General features: G+C 44.2%; 1 protein-coding gene across 8 annotated transcripts in view; it reads right to left on the reverse strand.

Moving 5' to 3' along the window:
• Positions 1 to 24,588, reverse strand: part of Tbc1d1 (TBC1 domain family member 1) — a 188,056-nt gene that overhangs the window by 66,274 nt on the left and 97,194 nt on the right. For 7 of the 8 annotated variants that reach the window (XM_048415350.3, XM_048415352.3, XM_048415353.3 and 4 more), the window contains 8 exons: positions 21,926 to 22,366; positions 19,309 to 19,398; positions 16,521 to 16,625; positions 15,709 to 15,841; positions 10,620 to 10,711; positions 6,410 to 6,520; positions 2,215 to 2,343; positions 607 to 693 (listed from right to left, as the gene is read on the reverse strand). In XM_048415350.3, coding sequence (XP_048271307.3) covers positions 607 to 693; positions 2,215 to 2,343; positions 6,410 to 6,520; positions 10,620 to 10,711; positions 15,709 to 15,841; positions 16,521 to 16,625; positions 19,309 to 19,398; positions 21,926 to 22,366 — 1,188 coding nt within the window. Of the gene's footprint in view, positions 1 to 606; positions 694 to 2,214; positions 2,344 to 6,409; positions 6,521 to 10,619; positions 10,712 to 15,708; positions 15,842 to 16,520; positions 16,626 to 19,308; positions 19,399 to 21,466; positions 21,663 to 21,925; positions 22,367 to 24,588 lie in introns of those variants that run through there. The other variant, XM_048415359.3, reaches the window with a different exon arrangement.

The following is a 24,588-nucleotide window of genomic DNA, read 5'->3' on the forward strand; positions in this document are numbered from 1 at the left end:
TTACCTCTTGGCAGTCACAGGGTTAAACAAACCAGGTTCAGGCATGTGTAAATGCCTCCAGAACAGGACAGGAAAGCAAGGAGACATACCAGGTGGGTCATCACAGAGGACTGTGAGCCAACTTGTTATAACTGTGCTCGGTGGCAGACCACAGGGGCAAGGGTTGGCTGCTTACTTAACCATAAGGATCGTGTGTACTCACAGTCAAGAGTCAGCGACAGAACAGGCTCAGGGATTTATGACTCAGTTCCCTGAATTCATAACCCACCCTCCCACCTTTGAAGCTCTCTCAAATTTATTTATTTTCATTATTGCAAAAATCTACTTTGGATAAGAAACTCATTTGTTGCTATAAATTAGATCTCATTTGTCTAAAGTTACGATCTTAGATTCTTTGGGAATAGTTATTTGCCTTTTTATTTAAAACTTTCATGTTATGATTAAAAATCACATGACTAGCCCTCCACTTGGGCAGAGAGTCATGGAAACATTTTATGACTGGAGGGATGTGGGGTTTTTTGTCCTTTCTACAGATCTGTGTAGGTAAGAGGACGGGCAGGCTTGCTGGCTGGATCTTGGGGTACCACTCAAGGAGAATATGCTTACTTTGCTGGTGTTACTTAGAGTACTAGAAGTGGAGCTGTCCAGGTCCACGCTGGCAGAGTGGTCCTGCAGGCCTCTGGCTTTATTACCCTACATAAAGAAAAGACAGTTGAGATAAAGCCCCAAAGATTCATCAGCTGGGGGCAGCCTGGCCTCACTAAATAAGCTCAGAAAAATGAACTCCCTCACAAACACTGCAGAGCTTATTCACGTGTTAAGACCATCACGTTTCTGCTATTGTTTTTAAGGATCATACCAACCTAGATGATCTATAAAGGCCCGAGAATCAGTCATTTGCTGCGGATCACCATCAGGAAGGAATAATTCCTCTATGATGATCCCAAAAGCACTCAATAAAAAGCTCTTTCCTGAGTCACAGATGGTCATAGCCGGCCACCTGCATGTCACTCAATCAACCTGCATCCCTGTGGGAACTCTGAGAGGCAAGTCCTTCCAGCCTTGGTTTTGTAACTGCACTGTTTTGAATTATCTTAAGGGGCATTGTGAAATTCTCAGTTATACCACTGGACAAAAGTCATCTTTGACTGACTAATGTTTCAGAGGGAATATGCCCTACCATTTTGAAGAACTATAATGAAATAGTACAAGCTCTAAAAATGTCAACTTTTGATTTGTTAGACGTAACGTATGGATGTTCACATGCATTGGATAGGAGAATGCCTTCCTAAGGAATTCCCAGGCGATGCTCAGTGCATCTGGACCTTCCTAAAAAACTCCCAAGTGATGCTCAGTGTACTTGAATCTTCCTAAGGAACTCCCAGGTAATGCTCAGTATATCTGGACCTTCCTAAGAACTCCCAGGTGATGCTCAGTGTACTTGGATCTTCCTAAGGAACTCCCAGGAGATTCAGTGCATCTGGACCTTCCTAAAAAACTCCCAGGAGATGCTCAGTGTATCTGGACCTTCCTAAGGAACTCCCAGGAGATTCAGTGCATCTGGACCTTCCTAAGAACTCCCAGGAGATGTTCAGTGCATCCTAGAGAGCTCTTGTGGGCAATTTTTTCTACGAAGGTCTTGATAACAAGTATTTTATAAGCATCTCACCATTTCTAAGTCACGTGGCCTTTCTGACAAGTATTCAATTCTCTACAAATGTAACAAAATGTGGACCTCTACAAAACAGAGATAACAGGTAAATGAATGAAAGGCACTGTGTAAATAAAGTTCACTTTATTTACAAAAACAAGAGAATGGTAGGATTTGGCCCATGGGTCAATTATTTCATGAATCTGCTTACAGGGAGTTCCAAGCACTTAACAAAAGGAGCTGATAGGACAGTTTCCAAAGCTGTCCCCAGGGACACCAGGGAAGACGTGATCTACATCCTGGCATACATAATCTGTGTTCTTTATTGGGACCATCTGTAAAGACAACAACACTCACAGGAGCAGAGGATCCCATGGGACAGACCACAGAAGAGTGTGACTTTCAGGCTACGCCACACAGGGTGACACCATCCCAATAAACACACAGACAAAGAAAATGCAGACAGTTATTGCTCTAAGTCTGATGAGACAACAAAATCGGGCTAAATCCGAGGCTCTGCTTAAGAATTATTAACTGAAGTGCGAAGAAAGGATGCCACCTACCCGGGACAGAATGCTCTCCAAGGATTCTGTTAGGGACCGCTTTGCTCTGTTCTTCAGCATATCTAGCCTGAACCGGGGAGCGCTGGGAGGCAGTTCACTCCCAATATTCTCAGCAGCCACCTGTGGTGTCTAGGAAGAGAAAACAATGAAAGTCAATTAAAGCTCCAACCCTTCTACGTACTCAGAACAACCTCTGGGTCCCACTGCTTTGAGAGCCTGGGGTCCCGCGTGCTCCTTAGCGACGCGCCTGCAAGTCCAGTACACAATTTGCTCTCTGAAGTGAAATTGAGAAAATGTGCTCTGAACCTCATCAGCTGGCTCGCTCAGGCTAAGCAACTGGATCAGAAACCTGCTGTTTCCTAACAACAGGACACTGTGAGCCTGGCACACTGGGAGCAACAATCACCTACTCACGTCTCTGTGCTCAGAGACTACAGCAGGAGGGAAGAGGAAGCGCTGAGCACAGGGTCTGAGACGAAAGCCACTGTGCCAACCTTTTAAAATAAAGCAGTGACTTACCCGCGGGGCATCTCAGAGACTAACTTAAAAATAAATGAATCCACTGCATCCACCTTTCCATAGTAAACCCTTCGTCTATTTTTAGCATCTGTCTCCCCTTTTTCTCTCACTGGTATCTCATGATCTCTTTCTTTCTCCTCTGAAACCAAACTTCCCTCTCTCAGCTACACATACCACTAAACCTAAAGCATAGCGGAGTCTGACAGCCACCCAACAGGTAATGTTACTTCTTAACAAGGAGGTACGTGTCCAAAAAACTATCCCCCAAAACCTGCATGTTGAGTTGTTTACATGGACTCTCACTTGACTGCCTCCTGGCAGAAGACAATTCCGTGGGAAAAAGACAAGCAGGCAAATTCTCAATCACTCTAAACACAATACACTTCTCACAGCAGTTGTTCAAGCACACAGAAAACTACAGATGCTCAAGCCTGGCCAAGCTGGCATAGCCAGATGTTGAGGAGCAACTGGGACTAATGGACAGGTATGTAGGGCACACATACCTGAGCAATAGAGACCAACACCACCCACACCTGCTACATGTTATACACTCTGGGCAACTGGTCCACTTATCAGTGCCAAGGAAAAGAGTCTGCTAGGCTCAAGGCCAGCAGACCTCAGAGTAGAGACTTACCCACAAAAGGGCCTGCTAAACTCAACACCAGGTTACCCACAATGTTAAGACAATCCAGAACTGCTTTCAGACTCATATTTATAAAATAGAAGCAAACTAAACAGATGGTTCTGGCAGTAAAGGAAATACTGACTGAAAGATTAAATGGAGAAAGTAGTACCAATCAGTAGATATTACATGGGAAAAAGAAGAACTACATGCCTGTGTTTTTAAAGCAGGCCTGAGGAATTTCTGATACTTAACACTGCTTCTGTTCTCTTGTTTCTAAAAAGATACCTTTCTCTTCCCTGGACTAGAACTCAAATATAATTTGTAATAATAAGCACTTAGAATTTACCTTTAGAAAATATTATATTCAAATAAACATCTGGAAGTGTCTTCTTTGAAGATGAGGCTGGGTCTTAGGTAACTTCTAGTGTGAAGGCTCTACAGTGAATTCTGCTATGGTAAAACACATGGTCTATCACGTGACAGACGGGAACCTAAGGACTTGAACCAACCAAGCAAACACAAAAGCCCAAACTGTACATAATGAGATGCACACCCAAGGGTTTGGGGATGAAAACCTTATCAAAAGCATTCTTTGAAAGATATAGAAGTTGGATTAATAGAAAGGCAGACACGTGACAAACCAATTTACTAAATGTTACAAATCTACATATTGGTGGGGGTATAAGCGCTTATAGTATAATTTTTACAACTTTTCTGTACTCCTAAAAATTTTTTTCTTCTTTTCTTTCTTATTTATTTATTTATTTATTTTGGATTTGTTTTGTTTGTGTTTTTTCGAGACAGGGATTCTCTGTGTAACAGTCCTGGCCATCCTGGAGCTTCGCTTTGTAGACCAGGCTGGTCTTGAACTCACTGAGATTCACCTGCCCATGCCTCCCAAGTGCTGGGATTAAAGGTGTGCACCAACACCGCCGGCTGAAATTTTTTTTCTTAATAAAATATCAGGAGGAAAAAGGAAGAAAAAACATACTTGAAAATGAGTCTGGTGGAATCCATAACTAATTCTGTAGCAATAAATTTTGTTAATCTCCTAAAATTACGATTAAAATAATAGACTTCACTAGCAAATTTCTTGAGGTCCGTTCATACGTCAACTCTAAAATGAGTATTTACTACCCAACTAGAAATGCTGGCGTAGTCAGGTATATCTGCACATGCCAGTACTCTAACACCCAGAAGGCGGAGGCAAGAGGACAGCTGTGAGTTCAAGACCAGCCTGCTCTACAATGAAAACAAACAGGCAGAGCTTTTGCAAACTGAATAGAATGACCGTAAGGACGATGCTCTGCGAACGCCGGTCCTGGCTGCGAGGCTCGGGTTCTTCCACATCGGCTCTTGTGTTTGGAAAATGAAAAAAAAATTAGATATATTTCTCCAAGGAACTGAGCTATGCCCAAATCACCTTGAATCCATAAAATTAACTTGTACTTAGGTCAAAACTTCCATCTACTGTAAGTGCTTCATTCTATTAAACAGTTATAAGCCATTTCAAAATTATTAATTTCCTATCAGACTGACTCAAAGAAAAAAAAGTCAGAAAACTTTTTTGTGGCACAAGGTGTTAAATGGGTGGTGTGTGTGTGTGTGTGTGTGTGTGTGTGTGTGTAATAAATAAGTCAGCTACAGTGAACTAGAGAAGTCACTGGAAAGCTTGACTAGGTGGAGTCATGCCACTGGTAAAGAGGCCGGTGGGCTCAGGACATGGGCTCAGGACCCCAAGATGGCTACAGGGACAGGCTAGGAAAGGAGGGCTGGCAGGAGACTGAGGCCGCTGCTCCAGGCCTCAGCTGGCCAATGAGAAAGCACGTTCAGAGACCACAAGAGCTCTAACAGCTCAGGAAAAGAATGTAACTGCCAAAGTCAACTGGCAAGAAGACACCAACTGAAGGGAGTTGCTAAGCCTGTACCCAATTAAAACAGCACGGAGTTCAGGTTCCAGACAGCAATGGAGCCCGTGAGGAACAGCACACACAGAGCATGCTACGAGAACTCTGCACTCCCGTGTCTTCTGCTGTGGGAATGTGTGTCTGACAGGTTTAAACATACAAGAAAATGCACTTCTACAGAACTAAGGAACTTGATGGCCTTTCACTGTTTTCCCCCTCTAGATTTTTCTGGCCCAGTGACTTCTGTTGTTAGGAGGCCTCTACTTAGTTTTTGGCCGCTTAGCCCCAAAATAATCACACAGAAACTGTATTAATTAAATCACTGCTTGGCCCATTAGCTCTAACTTCTTATTGGCTCTAACATCTCAAATTAACCCATTTCTAGTAATTTGTGTACTGTCATGTGGCTGTGATTTACTGGCTAAAGTTCCGTCTGGCTCCGGCGGGGCTACATGGCTTCTCTCACTCCGCCCTTCTTTCTACCTTGCTATAGGTTCAAAGCAGTTTCTTTATTAATTAATCAATCATATTCACAGCATACAGAGGGAAATCCCACATCAAACTTCAGCAAATATAAAATGCTCAGGGACCGAAGCTATTAATAATGAGCTAACAAGATGCATGTTGGATCCCATACTTCTCAAAGGCCTTGAAGGCAGAGTCTGTGGAGATGGGAAGTCCCAGTTCAGCATGGTACCCCACGAGCACTAAGTAAGTGGGTGAGCAGAAACAGACACAGGGAGACAGCACTCCCATCATGCTAAGGGAATAATGGAAGCTCTGACTGAATGACATGGAGCTAGGCCTCCCAACCCTCATCCGGCAGGCCAAGGAGGCTGGCTCACATTTACATAGCATTTGCACAACGAAAACCTTGCAGACCCTAAGTGTACTCCCAAGGGGGGCTGGACAGTTCACTGTCACTTTTCAAAGAGCAAAAGTCACGCAACCTGTGACTATAACCTGCCATGGTGCAGACAGAAACATTTATCACCTTTAACACAACTAACACTCCTTCATTTTCTCTATGCGTGCAACAGTAATGATAAAGCTGATGTAGGAAAAGAGGCTCTGCCTACCCCCAAATCCAGGTCCCGTGTACAGAGTCGCCCTAGGAAAGCACAGGGCGTCACCAAGTGCCTACCTGCTTTGGCTCCCCAGGGTGCTTGTGCTCCTTTTGCTTCTCTTCATACAGACATCTCAGAAAAGAAATAATTAATTCATTCTCTCGCTGCTCGTTTCTTGGCCTCAATTTCTTTAGGAAAAATACAGAAGCATAAACATTCTATTTATTTTTAATTGTCAACAAAACTGCTAACACATCCCCTTCAAAAGGGCTACTAAAAGCATCAAGGTAGTAACTCTGTGCTTTTCTCAATGCTCTCACTAGGGGGCACCAGTGATATTAAGAGTGGAGGTCATTTTTTAAAAAGAACAGATAACAGAGCCCCAGATAACAGAGCCCCCTGAGCCAGATTGAGGAGCTGATCTTCGATGTTCTTTTACCCAAGATAATTTTTTAACATCAGATAGTGGCGGTCAAAACAGTTAATAAATAAACGATTTTTAAAAGCAGATAAAGCAAAATCTACTAAAAGTACAAAGTTATAATGACTACACATTTATAAGCTCTTAAGGTTAGAGACCTAGCAAGGAACACAGCAATTGGATCCAGGTCACGCTGTCACGTGGTGAATGTGTTCATTATGTGGCACTCTGTGGCATCCCCGTGAAGCAGGTACTTCCGTGAAAAAGTGCATGCCAAGTTCCCCAGCTGTCCTCCTTTCCCTGCCCTCTCCTCCTCTGTCTCTCTCCATCCCTTTCTCCCACCCCTCCCCCCTTTTAGTCTTCTTCCCTTACATTCTCTCTAGGACTTTTAATTTGTTTTAAATTGTAGTTACTTGCAGAAACCAATTAATTCTTTGAGCTTCCCCTAATAGATCATGGTCTCCTCCAGCTCCCAAATCTCTGCATATGAATTACCAGTCACAGTATAGCTTTAAAAAAGTCACCTAATTCAATACATTACTTTCTGTGAACATAAAAACAAAACAAAACAAAACCAATTACCCAAATTATCCCAGAGAAACAGTATCTGGCCCATAGCTTTGCTAATACCGTCAGCTTCACTGCCCAGTCCTCCTCTTTATCTCCAGACTTCTAACCTGCCCTCTAACAGTCAAGAGGGTGACAAAGAGATCACCTACACAAGCAGTACAGTCTCTGGGTTAATGCCATTATTGGCAAACTGTTCCCCAGCTGACGAAGGAACAGTGGTATCATCCTTAGAGTCACAAGCATTAACGACAAAGGAAACCTTGATCCAGGCTTTTGATAGGCGCTTCCTTAGAAAAAGGTCAGTTTAAATGGCAAGTTTTAAAGGCTAACAAGATGGAACTTGTCAACTAGAACCACACAATGGCAGTTGCGAGTGGTCATGAACATCCATACCAGAGACCGACAGCTAAAGAGAGAGGGGGACGAACTCTTCAAATAGGCAGAAAATGAAATCACAAGCAGGCATGGTAGAATAACTGCAGTTGCTGCCCACTGACCACCAGAGCCACGAGACCCCACTGGAACTCATCAAGCATCCCGAGGCAATCCCTGCAGTGCAGCAGAAACGCATTATCTGTGGTGTTACACCACGTCAAGAAATGAATACTTCCTCAAAATAACTGAAATACGGAGAGGCTACCCTTCTGCACTGAGATTAGGGGTGTGTCATCACCCTAAACTCTCATGTGGCTTCGTCGTTCTCTACTGTGGTTAGACCACTACTTCTTTCAAGTTTTATACACACTCAATAATCAGAGTGACAATCACAAAAATGACGGTGAATCAAGTTGAGCAGCATCACTTTGCAGTCAGTAATTAACCTCCTTGTTCACAACCAGAGGTGTGAGGAGCCGGGATGCAGTTACCCAGGGCAACAATGAGGTATGGCTGGCAGCAAAGGAAAGGCTCTACGCTCAACCTTGGCGCTGACTGCACAGGTACACAGACCATCAGTTTGTATGCTTTTCTATAAACATTGTCTATAACATGATGTTCTAGAAACATCAATTTAAACAATCCAAAGCAGCCAACTTCCTGCCAAAAGCTAAATTGTTTCTTAACCATGATCCTCCAATGGTCTTCCAAAGTACCATAAAAGCGACAGAAAAATTTCTGACCTGACAGCAAGTGCAGTGTCAGAATCTGAAAAAGTCTAAGGAGCTCCAAGGACGTCACTTACGGCATGTTCACTAGGATACCACACTCGACATTAATTAAAGACTTTGAGCCATTCTTCTTCTTATTACTGAAATGCCAGCTTGAAGGCAGCTATTTCTGGTGAAGATGGCCAGTGCAATGTGGGGCACTCAGAAGTGCCTGAGAGGACAGGGAGACCCTGTGTTGTGATTGCCACAGATGGCCGCTGGGTATGTTCGAAAGCCACATACTTCATGCTTGTAAAGAAAAAGGTAGTTCTGTGGTACTGTGTGTTCTTTTAGGAGCTGAAAGGCTAATATCCCAGTGTTTAGCCACCATCGAGGACTCTGAGGGCTCAAAGTCAGCTGCTCCCATTTGCCTAGTTATTATTTAAGCTTTCTCCTAAAGAAACACTGAGTATAATATACATGCTTTAATAACAAAATAATAAATATCACTTATTATTGTAATACTTAGTATTATAAAAGGCAATTACACTTATATAATTGGCCTTTGGGAGGGTTTTTCAGAAATAAATTACCCCCAAGGAATTTATATATGACATTTTTATATGCCCTTTTGGAACTACGTGAATTTTCAAATACATTAGTAGGGACAGCCGCCCATCACATGACTGAGCCCATAAAATATCTTAGAAAACCCATGAATGTCATGCAGGAAGACCATCAGTGCGCCATCAGAGAAGATCTCACCAGAAACTCCACGTCTGCACTGGTGGGGTGCAATGGATGAGCCCGGCTCTCCGAGCCAGTGAGCAGTACAGCTGGCTCCTCCTCTAGAGCAAGAACATCTAGAGCTCTGCACTCTGTAAGCAGGCTGGACACGTCTGCATTTGCAGTGAACCTTTGCCACCGTCTTTTTTCAAGTGTCTCTGTTCATGGAGGGGAGGGATCATACCCATCAGACTTCTCACTACCGCAGAAGGGGGTTCTGGGAATGGCCCATATTGAGTCATCAACACACTGTTCAGGGAAAGCTACATGGTGCTGTCTATATGAAAGTGAAAACCTGCATTAGGGAGGGGAAGCACAACTTCCATGCTTGCCAGGACGATGCTCCCTGAGTGACCTGGTACCACGCCCTGAGTGGGTTGGCACTGATGGCCTTGGCTTCAGTTGCAATGTGTTAAGAATGGGATGGCAAAGTAGTGAGTCTCAAAAAACACAGAGGCAAATAAAAATTTGCCTTCAAGGTCATTTGTGAAATTAAAACAACAATAAAGCAAAAAAAAAAAAGACCTCCCCTATTCTTTCTTTCTAAAAATGTATGCCAATCCTACACAAGGACAAGGGAATTAGAGAACTTTACTGAGACACCAGGAAGAAAAGCAGCCTTTTTCCTGTCCTCCCCAATGAGGGGGTATGAACAACACACAGCTACCTGCTTCTTTGGTTTAATCACCCCCTTAACTGTAGACTCTGTCAGGTCACTAACACGTGTATGTGTGTGTATGCGTGCGCGCGTGCACGCGCGCACACACACCCACACCCACTCACAACATTACTTCTCTGTCACAGTAGACTTGCCTCATTTGAAAGGGGCCAGAAAAATCACAAAAATGGCTCTCAGCTCTGACAGGCATGAAAGCTGCGTTGAGCTTATTAGAGATTCATGGCAAGCAGGCCGTGGGCTGGCTGACACACACTCGGCTGGCCTGGTTTGGCGGAGGCAGGAGCTCCAAGCATGGCAAGAGCGGACCTCCGGGTTTGATGCACACAGCGTATGAGTGTACTTTGCATGTGGTGGTTTGGTTCTGCTCTGAGTTTTGAGTTTTAATTTACTGTATGGCTCTAAACATATAACACGACATACGTATTTTCAAAAAAGGAAAAAAAAAACCAATGTTGGAGGAACAATTATGTTTAAACCCATATATAAACGTCTTGTGACTCCCACAGTGGGAATGAAATTCCACGTGGGAAGAGGCTCACAGAGTTCCCAAGGAGCAAAGGAGAGCCCGTGGACCCACATCCGGGCCTCTGTCTCCTGGGCTGGGGGTCTTCCCACTTTATAATACTGCAGCACTGGCTCGTGTCCCTGTGGGGGATGATGGTGACAACTCCTCACACTCAGGACACAGGATGCTCCAGAAGCAGGCTCTGGTGTGCTTTCCCAACAGACACGATAGTGCACTCTACCTGAACTTCCTCAAAAATAGTTGCCTGCTCCTGATTGGTCAGTGTGGTCAGGTGCTTCTGGAGTTCTAGCTTGGTTTTAGATGAATTCATTCCTGTGGGGAGAGAGAAAAGGACAAAGGGGAAATTCAGCGTGGAGCTACCGCCTTCTCATACTCACCCACCCACTTCAGGATGCGGTCACAGGCAGCAATGGCGACACTGTGAAGTGCTGGACACCAAACATCAAACCTGCGCCTTCTACTGAATTCTCAAAACAACTCCACGAGAGTACGCTCCATCCCTGTTTCACATTCAGGAAGACAAGGACACAGAGTTTATAAACCAGCTTCGCCACCCATTTGTGCTCTGCCGCGGGTGCAGTTCGCCCCAAATCACTTATTTGGTGGTAAAATACCACAGACAATCCAAACATTTTCTTCAGAAATGCCAAGCTCTTCTGACTACATGAGAACACGAAAACACTTTCCTAATGAAAAGCAAGCGGTGCTGAGCTGAAACAGAATTCTCCCTTGAATTCTACGTGCGGCCCCTTCACACAGCAACTGGAGGCTGACCGAGCTCCTCTCACATGTTCAGCAGTCTGAAGACCAGCTCGTTAGCAGTGCAAAGGATTCTGAGGAGCACTTACAAATGACCACACAGACGCCCAGCAGCCATTAGAATCTAACATTCCACCATTCCATTCCACTCCTGCGGGAATCCAGTTTAGGACCTAGTTTGTGTTTCCTGATGTCAGGTGTACATGTCACAGAAGATGTGAAGATTGAGAACGAATTTGTTAACCTGACTGCCACAGAATAAAGATCTGTTGCTGGCTTCTTCTACTAGTTCAATAGTTCAATCTCCCCATGCTGAAGGGAAGCCCTGTTCAGAGGCCAGACTAAGCCTGAAGTATCCATGTGAGTAATCTATGGGCCACTAAGAATATAAGGCCACTTAAAAGTCCTTTATTCAAGCTGGTAACTGAGAGCAGGCTTCTGCCATCAAAATCTCTTGTCCCGAACTGAGGCAGGGTAGGTTTTATAAAGCCAAAAACTACAATTACATCATACCAGAGGTAGGCTGTGGGCTTGGGGTGGAGGAGGGCTGTTCCAATTTAATTGATTAAAATAATCATTGAACCTCCCAAGCTGCAGGTGTGGCTGCACGGGTACCGTCTGCTCAGCAGGATGTGGTTAGAGGCCTGGGGAACAGAGAAGCAACTAAGGACTAGGAATACTTTGTGTAGTCTAATAGCAGGAGCAGTGGTCAGGCACCTCTATGACTGAGGGCTGGAGAAAACCGGCCAGAGCAGGGAGTTTGCTGTGACTTGGGAAACAAACCTCTACTTTCCAGTTGAGTTTACTGCAATCCGCAGGAGTCTGGGAACTCATGAGAGGTCAGAAGGCCTGTCAGCAGCCAGCCTGCCAGTGAATGTCCCTTTAGCTGGAGGTCAGCCCAGCCCCACTTACTGGTGGTACTAGGCACAGCGGGCTGACCCTATGCAAATACAGCAGGCACCTCAACTTCTAGAACGTCATTCTTCCTTACTTTGTCTTCTACCAAGATGAACTCTAAAAGGCCACCATAAAACTACTGCCACTGCATTCACTACGTCATATGTTGAAGCCTCAAAACAATCACTGAGGTAGGAACTTCGTTTTTAGTAATCCTGAGGTACAGATAAGAAATCGAGACACTGAAATCACATATTTTGTTCAGTCTGTCTGCATTGAGAAATCAGATTCCTATGGTTTCCACCGACTCTCTTGACTGACAGTGTCAAATGATCCAACACACAGTGGCTCCAGTGCAGAGGGAAACTTAGGGCGGGCGGACGTAGAGAAAAAGCTGTGAAGGGATAGTTCGTTGATGCTCCCTGCTACCTGCAGCGCTACTCAAAGCTAGAGGGGCAAGCGCATGGCTTTCTATAGCAAGACTTCAATACTGAAGCACAACGGTTTTTGAATTTATTAATAACCATCCAGTAATCACCAACTAAAAATCCTCCCAAATATGAAAAAATGTCTCTAATGTAGTCAAGTCTAAACACCAAACTCTGGAGATACTGTATTGTTAGCAAACGGGGGAAACTATAAGCCCTTAAGGAAGTTAGACTAAAATGGTTAGGCTACAGAAAACCTCAGATGAAATCCTAAGTCTCATCCTCTTCTTCTTCATAGCTGGATGGATAGGCCCACTGACTGGCCCCTAGCCAGACTTCTGATGCTTCAATACAGTAGGTCCTTCTACCTCAACTCAGTATTTTATTTTTCAGAGAAAGCATGATTAATTTTAGCAATCCTCAAAATGTTCCTCTAAACTCTGAAATAAGCAAAATTCTTTTCAATACCATAGCAGTTGTGTGATTATAAAATTCAAGTAAGTAATCCAGAATAGCTTTGCATCTTGGAGGCTGTGCAGGCATATTAGCATTGGGTATCTAGTGAAATCGCACATACAATGTATTCATTCTATTCTACACATTCTGGAGCATAACTTGTCTACATAACTGCTTAAGGAAACATTTTATAACTCTTTTAGCTTGTGGTCATGCTACCAGTTCTTTCTATAGTTTGTGGAGTGCTTGGTCAAATCATAACTTCCTAATAGAACACTTCTTTTATTTTTTCTTTTTGGCAGTTCTAGGGATTGAAGCCAGGGTGTTCTGCAAGCAAGGCAAGCACTCTTACCACTGAGCCACAGCCTTGGATTTTGGAGTCTTTTAGATTTTAGAATTAGGGACACTCAATTGGGAATGACAAGATGCTTGGTGGGTGTTCTTGGCGATGGAACCTGGAACCTCATACTTGCTTGGTCAGAGCTCTACCATTGAGCTATGCCCCACCCAAGACTACCTTTACAGTAACATACAATGGATTTTAATAAATCATCCATTCCACTTCCTGGGACTCAACCATAAAAATCATTGGACCCCTAATCCATCCATTAAGTCATCAGTACTTCTACCAAGGTGGCCTCTTCTAATTCACCATCTAGTCCTTTAAAAATGCTTCCCACACAATGAGTAAAACACACATTCCCCAGACTCCTCATGGTACTGTTTAATGTATAACGGATGCTCGCTACAGTTTCCTGCCTTGGTTGGGTTTTATTGTACAAAAGAGAATTGAATGATTATTCTTCAAACTATAACAGCGAAATCTTGATCATGATTAAAAGTTGCAGCTGTAACTTTTGAACACTCAGGCCCAGTGCAGATTTCACAAATGGAACTCAGCAGCAGCAAGCTCTGCAGATCACGATCTCCTCTGTCTGTAAGGCCAAAGTCACCACTGGCTTCTTTAACAGGCCCTGGGGCATCTCCATCATCATTTGCCTCACCCTGACAGCCCAGGGAAAGAGCCGGTGAGTCTCTCAGTTGGGCTCTTTTGTTAAAGCAACACTTTCGTTCCCAGATACAGTTCATATGCTATCAGCAAACAGTAACGGCATGAAAACTTGGAAACTAGTTTTAAAAATACACCAATCATGATCATTTCAAGAGCTTCTGTAATGCTCAAAGTGAACCCTTTCAGATTTTATGATGTCAACTACTAATTTATTTTATTAAAAAAATAAATCAGATAAACATTTCATTCCTATTAGGACAGCTACCATCATAAAATTTGTTTCTACAAGGATGCAGAGAAGTTAGTATTTGGGTATGGTGCAAATACAATCATCATAGTACAGTATAGGAGGGCTTGAAAGTTAAAGGGACCCACTGTGCTGGCTAGCTTTATGTCAACTCAACACAGCTAGATGAAACCTAACTGAGAAAATACCTACATAAAATCAAGTGATATTCAGCCTATAGGACATTTTCTTAATAGTGATTGATGTGGGTGGTGCCATCCCTGGGCTGGTGGTCCTGGGTTCTATAAGAATGGAAGCTGGCAGGGCAGTGATGGCTCACAGATTTTAATCCCAGCACTTCAGAGGCAGGCAGATCTCTGTGAGTTCAAGGCCAGCCTAGTCTAAAAGAGCTAGTTCCAGGACAGGCTCCAAAGCTACAAAGAAACTCTGTCTTGAAACACCAGAAAAAAGAAAAGAAAAGAAAGGAAGCTGAACAAGGCATGGGGAGCAAGTCAGTAAGCAGCACCCCTCCATGGACTCTGGATCAACTCCTGCCTCCAGGTCCTTGCCCTGCTTGAGTTCCTGTCCTGACTTCCTTCAGCGATAGATTATGATGTAGAAATGTAAGCCAAATAAATCCTTTGCTCCCCAAGTTGCTTTGGTCATGGTGTTTCATCTCCGCGACAGAAACCCTAAGTAGGACACTCACCATATAAAACAGCAATTTCACTTAAGTCAAAAGAACTGAAAGCAAAACCCTGAGCCCCCACCACCACCAGCACCCTATCTTCCACCCCTCCCTGCTGATCCACACCAGATTCTATTGCTGCCAGCAGAGCATTTCTCACTCAAGAAGGATCCTTCCACTCTCGAGAGTGGCTGACTGTGCTAACAACCAGGGTGGTGGATCCTGGGCTTTCTATATGCGAGTTTATCCCTAGATGGCTCTAAACCTCCAACAATGTATTTAGAAAATTACACAGTAATTCACTTGTTTTCTCACAAACATAATGAAGATAAAAGCTTTTAAAAACAACTTAGCACAGTAACTGGCTCCTCTTAATATCAAATAAAAGCCTGCAAATGCTAAGGTTCCACGTAAACTTCTAGAAGTTCTAGCTAATATGGTCACCTTGTGTTTTATTTCCTCCCGCTGACTCCTCGGCTGTGGCCTGTTTTCTGCTCCCCTCCATTAACTGCCCTGCAGAGATCACAGGGCCTCTACCAGGAAAGCACAGAGACATTCGTTAGGCCTCACTTGCGATCTCTGTGATGGCCAATCCACATGACCTACCAGTCTCACTCAGCTCAATAAATGTTTGATGACATTAACTCCCTAACTTCTTTACTACTCCAAGAGTAATGAGTGCCTTCGAAGAGAGAAGGTAAGAAAGTTCTTAGCTGCGTATCCATCACACCCAGGAAAACCTCCTGTCACACAGAAGACACCCACTGCCCAAGGCGAGTTCACCTATGACACAGCCCTCTGGCACGGATGCTCCCACCCAAGGCGCTTGTGCCTCCGACTCACCCTCGATCCTCTCACAGAGCTTGTGCAGGCCCTGCAAGGGACAGCTCTCGCACAGCTGGGCTGGCGCCTTGGCAGTCTGCTGCACAGCAGCCACGGTGAAGGCCTGCTTCAGAGTCATCATGATCTCATCGACCTGAGCACAAGAACAGAGTGTCGGCAGAAGTGTACTGGAAGTTTCTTTCTGGGCAGGTTTTCACAGACTACCAGAACATAGTGGGAAAGACTGCTAGGGCTGCGGTCTGTAGTCTGAGGATGAAGTACAAGGTAAATCTTATTACTAGGTACAAAGCGAGTGCCTCTGGCTCAAAGTTCACCAGGATTCATTCATTCATTCATTCATTCATTCTTTCTCTCTCTCTCTTCTTTTCTTTCTCCTTTCCCTCCCTCCCTTCCTTCTTTCCTTCCTTCCTTCCTTCCTTCCTTCCTTCCTTCCTCCCTTCCTTCCTTCCTTCCTTCCTTCTAACTTTTTTCTTCCCCGTTTCTTTTCAGTACTGGCTCCCACAACATGGCTCAAGTGGGTTACGAACTTGTCTGCCCTACAGCTCAGGCCTAAGTGCAGGGATTTACAAAACAGGGCCACCCACTGTGGGAAATGAAGTTTCTAAATGCTGCATTAGAGTAGAGAAGAAAAGCAAGCATGTCTTTCACAAAAATATTTAACTCTACACTGAAAATTCAAATGAATTTTAGATGCATAGCAGAGCCGTATTGGTCATGGGTGTATAATGAAACCAAACATTGCCATGTCAGGAGGCTCTGTACACGGCTGACATTGCTCACGAGGTTTGCAGTGGGCAGTGCCATCCTCTTACCAGGGCTTCATTGGTGCACTGGAACACGTAACAGACAAAGTGAAAGCCGCCGCCACCTGAGCACTCCCGGCAGATAAACCCAAAGTGGTCCACGTGCCTAATGCCCTGTACAAGAAGGAGGAAGAGGGGGGCGTGTAAGTGGTACAGAGCAAAAGTACTGCTGGCGGGAATACAGCTTCATGGGGACACGGTCCCCTTTAAAGAGCACTATGAGATAACTGCTCACATATTTTTACATAAAGATTGGCATCCTACTAAAATGTTACTTGTATTATCGCACAATGAGAGTCAAGGTTTGCAGACAGAGATACAGGGAGAAAGGAGGCAGAGCTGAGGAGAGGCCAGCAGTCACCAGAGTTGTAAGATGCCAGAGCATTACCAGTAAGCCATTGGCACGTGGTCATACAAGGATTATTAGGAATGGGTTAATTTGTATGTAGAGCTAGCCAGTAAGAAGCTTGAGTCACTAAACGATTATAATTAATATTAAGCCTCCAAATGATTCCTTCATAAGCGGCTGTGGGGACCTGCAGAGGGGAGATAACTGGGTCCAGCGGGACCAGACAGGACACAGAACAGACTTCCAGCTACGGAGAACAGCTGACAGAAAACTAGAACTTTGGGGTGTGTGGGGAGAGCAGTAAGGAATAAAAGGTACTTTAAAAATCAACAGCACACCACATTAAGAAACACCTCACACACCAACACACACGAACAAGTATGTACACACAACTCACATATATAAAGGTTAAAAAGAGATTCCAAATGTGTTTGTACTAAAAATCACAAGCAAATCACTGAGCAGGATGAAGAATGAGCAAAACACTACTTATACGCCAAGACAAGCAGCTGTGAAGTCTCTGAGACTAAGGCCAGGGCTCTGCAGGTACCCCACAAGCTCTTTCTCATAAACAGGCTTTAATGCATAAGCTTGATCAGAAAGCCACGGGGACAGAAGCTGACAGAGGGCCTTGTCGCTGTCTCCCAAGTCCACCAGAAGCAACTATGGCAGTTCTAATTTTCAGACTTATTTAATGTGCATGAGTGTTTTACCTTAACGTATGTATGTGTACTGTGTACATGCCTCGTGTCAGTGGAGGTCAGAAATGGATGTCCAATTCCCCGGAACTGGGGTTAGGAATGGTTATGGGCTCTCAGCAAGAACAAGTGCTCTTAAACAGCGAGCCATGGCTCCAGCACCAACGGGTAGTTACCACTGTCACCCTGACACAATCTAGAATCCCCTGGGAGAAGGACCTCTGGGAATGTCAGTGGGGATTGTTTTGACGACACTAATTAGCTAAGTAGATCCACACTGGATACGGATGGCACACGGGCCACACCCTGGACTGAACGAGAAGGAGAACGCAAGCTGAGTACCGTAACCAACTAGACCTCAGAACTGGGACCGGAATAAAACCTTTCTCCCTGAGCTGCTTTTATCGGGGTATTTTACCATAGCAACAGGACAGGAAACTAAAACAGCAAGCTAAGTCCAAATGAAATATCTTCTGTGACTATTAATTCTCAAGGCCTCTGAAAGCATCGCCATAAGGTAATACAGGCACGCGTGTTCTCTTTAGGAAAGAATAAACTACCACACTAATCTAAAGCAGCAAAGGTCTCCTAGCATGGTGCCTGTCTCTGATTCCAGCACTCGGGAGGCAGAGGCCGGGGTGGATCTACGGATCTCTGTGAGCTCAAAGACCAGCACAGTCTACAAAGTTCCAGGATGGCATGGGCTGTACAGAGAGACCTTAAATATCTAACACTAACATTTTAACATACCAACATAATTAGGATCAGTCAAGATTCTGACACTAATGTCACTTTCAGGCAAGTATTTTCTAGTCCTTAAGTGCTGACATATCCTGATCTCAATCAATGTCCTCCATCAGCAAGCTAAGAATCTAACAGAGGCTGCTATGTAGGGGATGCCATTTATCAACGTTTCTTGGAAAAGGCTTCCCTATTCAGCTTGTTAAAAACATTATTTATTATCAAAATCAAAAACAGTATCTTTATGACCACTTAATTAGCTTACATTTTAGATTAACAAACAACTATGATTTTTACATCTTATTACAGAAATAAAAAGTTAGAATATAAGAAAAAAAGTCACCAAACAGTAACATAAACGATCTCTTATTTGCCAGGACAATCCAGAGAAAACTGGTTCATCACAGTTGACAGATTCCTCCCAAATCTCTCTATGAAACACAGCTGGAAGACTAACAAACACATAAAGTTTCCCATAGACACTGCATTCTGGGTAAAACTCCCTCAAAGATAAATACAATCCATCATAGTTACAGGAGAAGTAATGATGAGAACACAAAAGATTAAGAATTTCAGAAATATTAATTATATATAAAACATATATAATTCTATATAACATATATGAATTATATATAAAATGCAAATATTAATTATATATACCATGTGCATATATATATCAAGCATGGACATATATCAATTATACATAAGACATGTGCACACATATATACATACCAATTATATATAAAACATGCACATACATAAAAGCCCTTGGAAAAAGCAAGAAGATATCAATACCACTATAACAGGGAAGAAAGGAAGGTAAATAATTTTCTCTAGCACACTGTTATAAAAAGCAAAATTGTTAATTTTAGGATTATAATTTGCCTCAGTAAGCAATGAGATAAAGAGACACTGAATCAAGATTTAAAACCTGTTGTCTTATACAACAGTGCCTCTACTGTGTGCATTAGAAGAACTAAAATTTAATCAATAATTTGTCTGCATTTACCTGAGAGCAAAAGGATATCTCCTTAAAATTTTTCTCCAGTGCAATCTTTTTGGTGTCAGGGCTGATGAGGTAAACTTCAGATTGGCCAATCTTAAAAAACAAACAAATGAAAAGAAAGAAATGTGTTTCTCCTGAAACCTGATTCATTATACACATCATGGCCTATGAGGATGAGGATAAAGGCAAGCGCTCACAAAACTCTGTATCACTGTAAAGCGTTCCAAAGGTTACAGCTTATGCCACGGATGTCAGGTGACAGGAGACAAACACCTATGTGACACAGCAGCAATCTGATGACAGTGATGATAATGGCAACAATAATAATGATCCTCCAAAGGGAAATTAGTTTTCTATACAAGTGAGTATTCCAGAAAACTACAGTTTCTATCTAAAATTTCCAAAACACCTTACGGAGCAGAGTGTCATAATGCCAGGCTGGCTATGGAGTCTGTAGCGGTATTTGTTTGTGTTTTAACAAGTAAAGCTTGCCTGCAGATCAGAGAAGCAGTACAGTCATCCATTAGAAAGTTCTTTACCTCTCAGATCAAAGGGGCGATCCTGCCCTTAGACTTCATCCTGACTACATCCTCAGACTGAATGGGCAATCCTCAGACTGCAACTGTCTCCACCAAACCTCAGACTGCATCAAGCTCTCGTCCCCTCCCGCCTTCCATTCCTCTCTCCGCCCAGTCATATCCCTCCTGCCTCCACCTAGGCTGGGATTAAAGGAATGAGATCCCAGGTGCTGGGATCACCTTTGTGTGAGCCCCGTTTCTTTTTTAGACTCAATCTCAGGTAGGCCAGGGTGACCTTGAACTCACAGAGATCCCTCTGCCTGTCTCCTGAGTCCTGCCATTAAAGGTGTAGGCCACCACTGGCTGGCCTCCAGGGGTTTAGATCTGGATGCTGATCTTCAGGCAAGCTCTGTCTGTCAGATTACAAACAAAATATCACTACAGAAGTCTGCCTCCCTGACCGTCCCCTCCATATGCTCAAGTTTCTCGGTTCCTGTATGTATTGGTTTCTACAGATTTAATCCCTCCTCAGAATCAACAAGTTGGTGGCCACAGTGTCAGAGCACTCTATCTGCCCAGCTGCACTTCCAAGCCCTTTACCCTTTGGAGAACAAGATGGAGGCTGAAATGCCGGATCATGAGGGGTACAAAGGTCTTGTTTACTTGTAATTTGTTTACTTGTTTACTTGTTTACTTGTAATTACGTGAGATCCAGGAATGTGAGGTTGCTCCTGGTCTCGTTGACATGACTGCTTCCCATCACATTACATCAGTAGAGACCTGACGTGAGGAAGTAAAGCCAGGACAACTAAGGGGCCTGCCAGGCAAAGCAGTGGAGCGATGTCTTCAGGTCTCTGAGGTAGAGCTCCTTCCCACCTCTCACACCCCACTTGCTGCTCTCTGAACCCAGGAGGAAACCCTGCCTGTTGGCCGTGTGGAAACCTCTACTGAGTGAGAAGCACATCAAAGATGCCTCTCCTGATTCCGAGCGTTCCCACAGCACCCGCTACTCCTCCACAGTGTGCGCTGCAGTCGTAATTGCATAATTACTAGTGTGTCCGTTGCCTGTCCGCATTGCTGGAATCTGAATTCCGCGTGGGCAGAGACTGCTCACTGCTCTATTTCTAGGATATTGTAACCATTTACAAACAAATGCACCGAGCAGCCTTTCTCAATGACACTGCAGTGTTTGGAAAGAAGCATAAAGACCACAGATTAAAATACAAGTCTTAGTGCCAGCCCAGCACTTGTCTGTGTACTATGTCAATTACGAAGAGAGAGGTCAGTCCTATTACCCTGACACCCTGACACACCATCTGGATAGTTTAAGGATGCATTATGCTTTAATTGTGTGTATGTGTGTGAAGGTGTTCACAGAGTCCAGGAGAGGATCTCTGAAACCAGAGTTATAAGGATGCAAGTCACTTGATGTGGGTGCTAGAAACCTAATTCAGTTCCTCTGCAAGAGCGGTAAATGCTCAGAGGCCGAGCCAGCTCTCCAGATCCATTTCTGGATCTTTAATGCCAGCTATAGCCTCACTACACTAACCTATGTGGTCAGTTCCCTTACTGCTTGGCCTTCTCAGTGCCTTGGGGGAAGCACAGAGAGGCTACACTGTATCTAAGCCAGTTTTGCTCATTACCATGATTAAAGCAAAGATGCAGAGGCAGAAGTTCGCCAAGGAAAAAGCCACAGAGCAGCTCACTTCATGAAGAGGGCAGAGTTCTGTCCATTCATACCCAGGGAAATCCAGAAAAATCCAAGTCTCCATGAAAGTCCAATAGCTGGCTCCCTTATCTATTCCTTTTCTTCCATATGGCTAACAGCTTAACAATTTTCTGTTTAAAAAACAAAAATAAAAACAAGCAACTAAACTAGTATTTTAGTTGGGGTTATTTAAAAATCATATTACCCGGATAAACAATGGGTGTTTACACATTAATCAGAGTACTTTCTGCTTAAAACTGTGGTGAAACTTACATAGTTTTGAACCTCGTTTACATAACTATTCTTTCTTCAGTGAAAGGGTGTGTACAACCACTGATGCATTAGCTGATTTTTTTCAGACCTCCAGGATGCAGAAAACTGCCCAAGACTTTACCGTGAATAGCATAGTTCGGTTCTCCTCCATGTCTGTGGGCTGAACCACATTGTGTCCTCCGATGAGGTGGTTTTCGATACCGTCGTCAAAGGAGCTAAAGGTGCTGCTGCGGAGGCTGGCGTCCTGGAACTCCTTCCTGAAGGCCAATGAGCGCAGTCCGGGCTGCGAGAAGGACTTGCGCATTGGCCGGGGTCCCGGCGCTGATGGCTGCCCTGTGGGAGCGTCCCAGTCAGCTCTGCGGCCGCAGCTCACATGGTTGAACTTCTCGATGCACTCGTCGATCAGCGCAGGCGGCGCCTTCTTGTGGGCCACAGTGACCCGGCCGCAGAAGAGCACCTCGAACTTTTTGGCGAAGGTGTCATCGAATTCCGAGGGGCAGCGTAGCTCCTCCTGGCGGGCAATCTTTCCTGCCTGCCGGATGGAACTGATGATCTCAGGCACCTGTGAGAATGGGAGAAGGGTTAGTGACATCTGGGGCACTGGGTTGTGGTAGAGAGCCCACTGGACCAATATAAAGGTCACAACTATGCAAACCAAATCGCAGCTCCCAGAGTACGCCTGCTGTATGTGGCTCACAGACCACAGCGCCCTCCAGCCAGTCCCAGGCAGGTTATGTGCTCTAATCCCTAAGGTCCTCAGGTCATCTCCACTGAGTTTTGTCTAAAATGTGATTCACCTAAACGCACCAACTCATTCAGAAGAGTTCCAGTCAGTGTCCTCTGAAAAGCCTTCCTCAGTACATGGTGGGACAGAGAGTTCTAAAATCATCTTGCATTTATTGAAACTATAGCACCATTGTTTTCTTCAACAGCAACAAGTTATGACTCGATGCTGTATCTCCTAACGTTGATTATAAAACAACAGAGCTAGACAGTTTGAACCAAGGAGGGCAAAGAACCCATGCCGACTGTCACAGGACACAGTGGGGCTTCTCACAAAGAGTTTTTTTCTTTTTTTTCCCAATATAAAGTCTTGAAGCTAATGGTCTCCGGTGCTATGGCATCCCTCCCTCTCCATCCTGTCTGCTTATGAGTAGGCTCTCCACAGCAGTTTCAGAAATAAGATGGAATCCATACCATTGTCAATGAACACCTGAGCACTGCTTAGGTGACCAGCGGCCACAACACTCACTCTGACATTCATGGTCTGTGAAAACATGGCAAGCAAGGACCTAATCCTCCAGCTGAAAGGGCCAGTTTTTGCTTTGACAGGGCACATATTTCTGTGTACAAAACTTTGGGTTGAAGGCCAAACACCTACAGGGCCCTGTTTATTTAATATCATAACCAGAAAAATCCAATCCCCTTTCAAATTCAGATTAAAAAGATTAACCAGTGTGTACAAAAAGGGAGATGGTTTCAGTTCGTCTTTAAAGAAAGCTTTTATTCTATGTCCGTGACATAATTTTCAAAGACCCACTGACTCTCTGTCACTAAATACTGAGCACACTAAACATAGCCTGCCAGAAAGATTAGGGCATCTCCTGTCAAGCTGTTTTAGCATAAGAGTCAAGGATGTCTTTAAAGATAGATGTATTTTTAATAGAGGACTCCTAGGCTGGAGGGTTGTGTCAGCAGTCAGAGCACTTACTGCTCTTTCAGAAAACTGGGGTTCAGTTCCCAGCACCCACATGGTGGCATCTCTAACTCCAGGCCCAGTGGATCCAATGCCCTCTTCTGGCCTCATAGGGTACTACATGAACATGGCATACAAACAGGTAAGCAACACACACACAAATCTTTTTAAAAATTATTTGTAAAGCACAAGATATAAATAATATTTAAAAGATGAACTGTATGCTGGTCAGTGGTGGCCCAGGCTTTTAATCCCAGCATGGGGGAAGTCGAGGCAGGTGGATTTCTGTGAGTTTTAGCCCAGCTTTGTCTACATAGGGAGTCCCATAACAGCTAGGGCTACACAGAAAGACCCAAAAACAAATAAAAAGTTGGGTTTTTTTTAATGTGCAGGGGGAGAGGGGCTATGCACAGAGTTTAGTGTGTGTGTTGAGGTCAGAAGACAACCTGTTGACTCGGTTCTTTCTCTCCACGTGGCCCTGAGACAGAACTCAAGCCATTAGCTCTGTCAGCAGGCACAGATACCTGCAGAGTCATCTTGCCAGCCCGAGGCTGAGTTTCAGATGGCAACCATGTCTGCACCGGTCCTTTATATGCTTGTGCTATAGCCCACTCACATAGGCCACATAAGCGTGGGTATCCTGTGGCAGCCTAGACACTGCTGCTGGGGGAAAAGTACAGTACAGAAACAGCAGGACGTCTAAGCTGCAGTCAGAACGTTGTTAATGATTCACAGGACCATGGCAAAAAACAAAGGGCCATGGTTTCTCTCTGTGGGAGAGGGACTTCAAGATCAGAAGCACTAAAGACTGTCTAGTGAAAAGCTAGTTCTGTGTGGTAAAAACAGCATTCTTTCGAACCAGCATCGCCAATGTACGCAGCGCCACCTTTCTCAGCAGGGTGTGAGACTGTTTTAACAGGAGTCACGTGGAGCTAGCTCCCCAATTACTAACTGTACTTCCGCACAGAACACACCATCTATTCAGTCCTTTGAGGACTGCGAAGCTAGCCAACGCCTCTATACACTGCACCCGCAATGACTCAAGTGAGCAATGATGTCCTCCATCATGTTTCAAAGAGGGAAATAAT

Source organism: Myodes glareolus, chromosome 8 (genome assembly GCF_982192425.1).
Source record: "Myodes glareolus chromosome 8, mMyoGla1.1, whole genome shotgun sequence".
NCBI lineage: Eukaryota > Metazoa > Chordata > Mammalia > Rodentia > Cricetidae > Myodes > Myodes glareolus.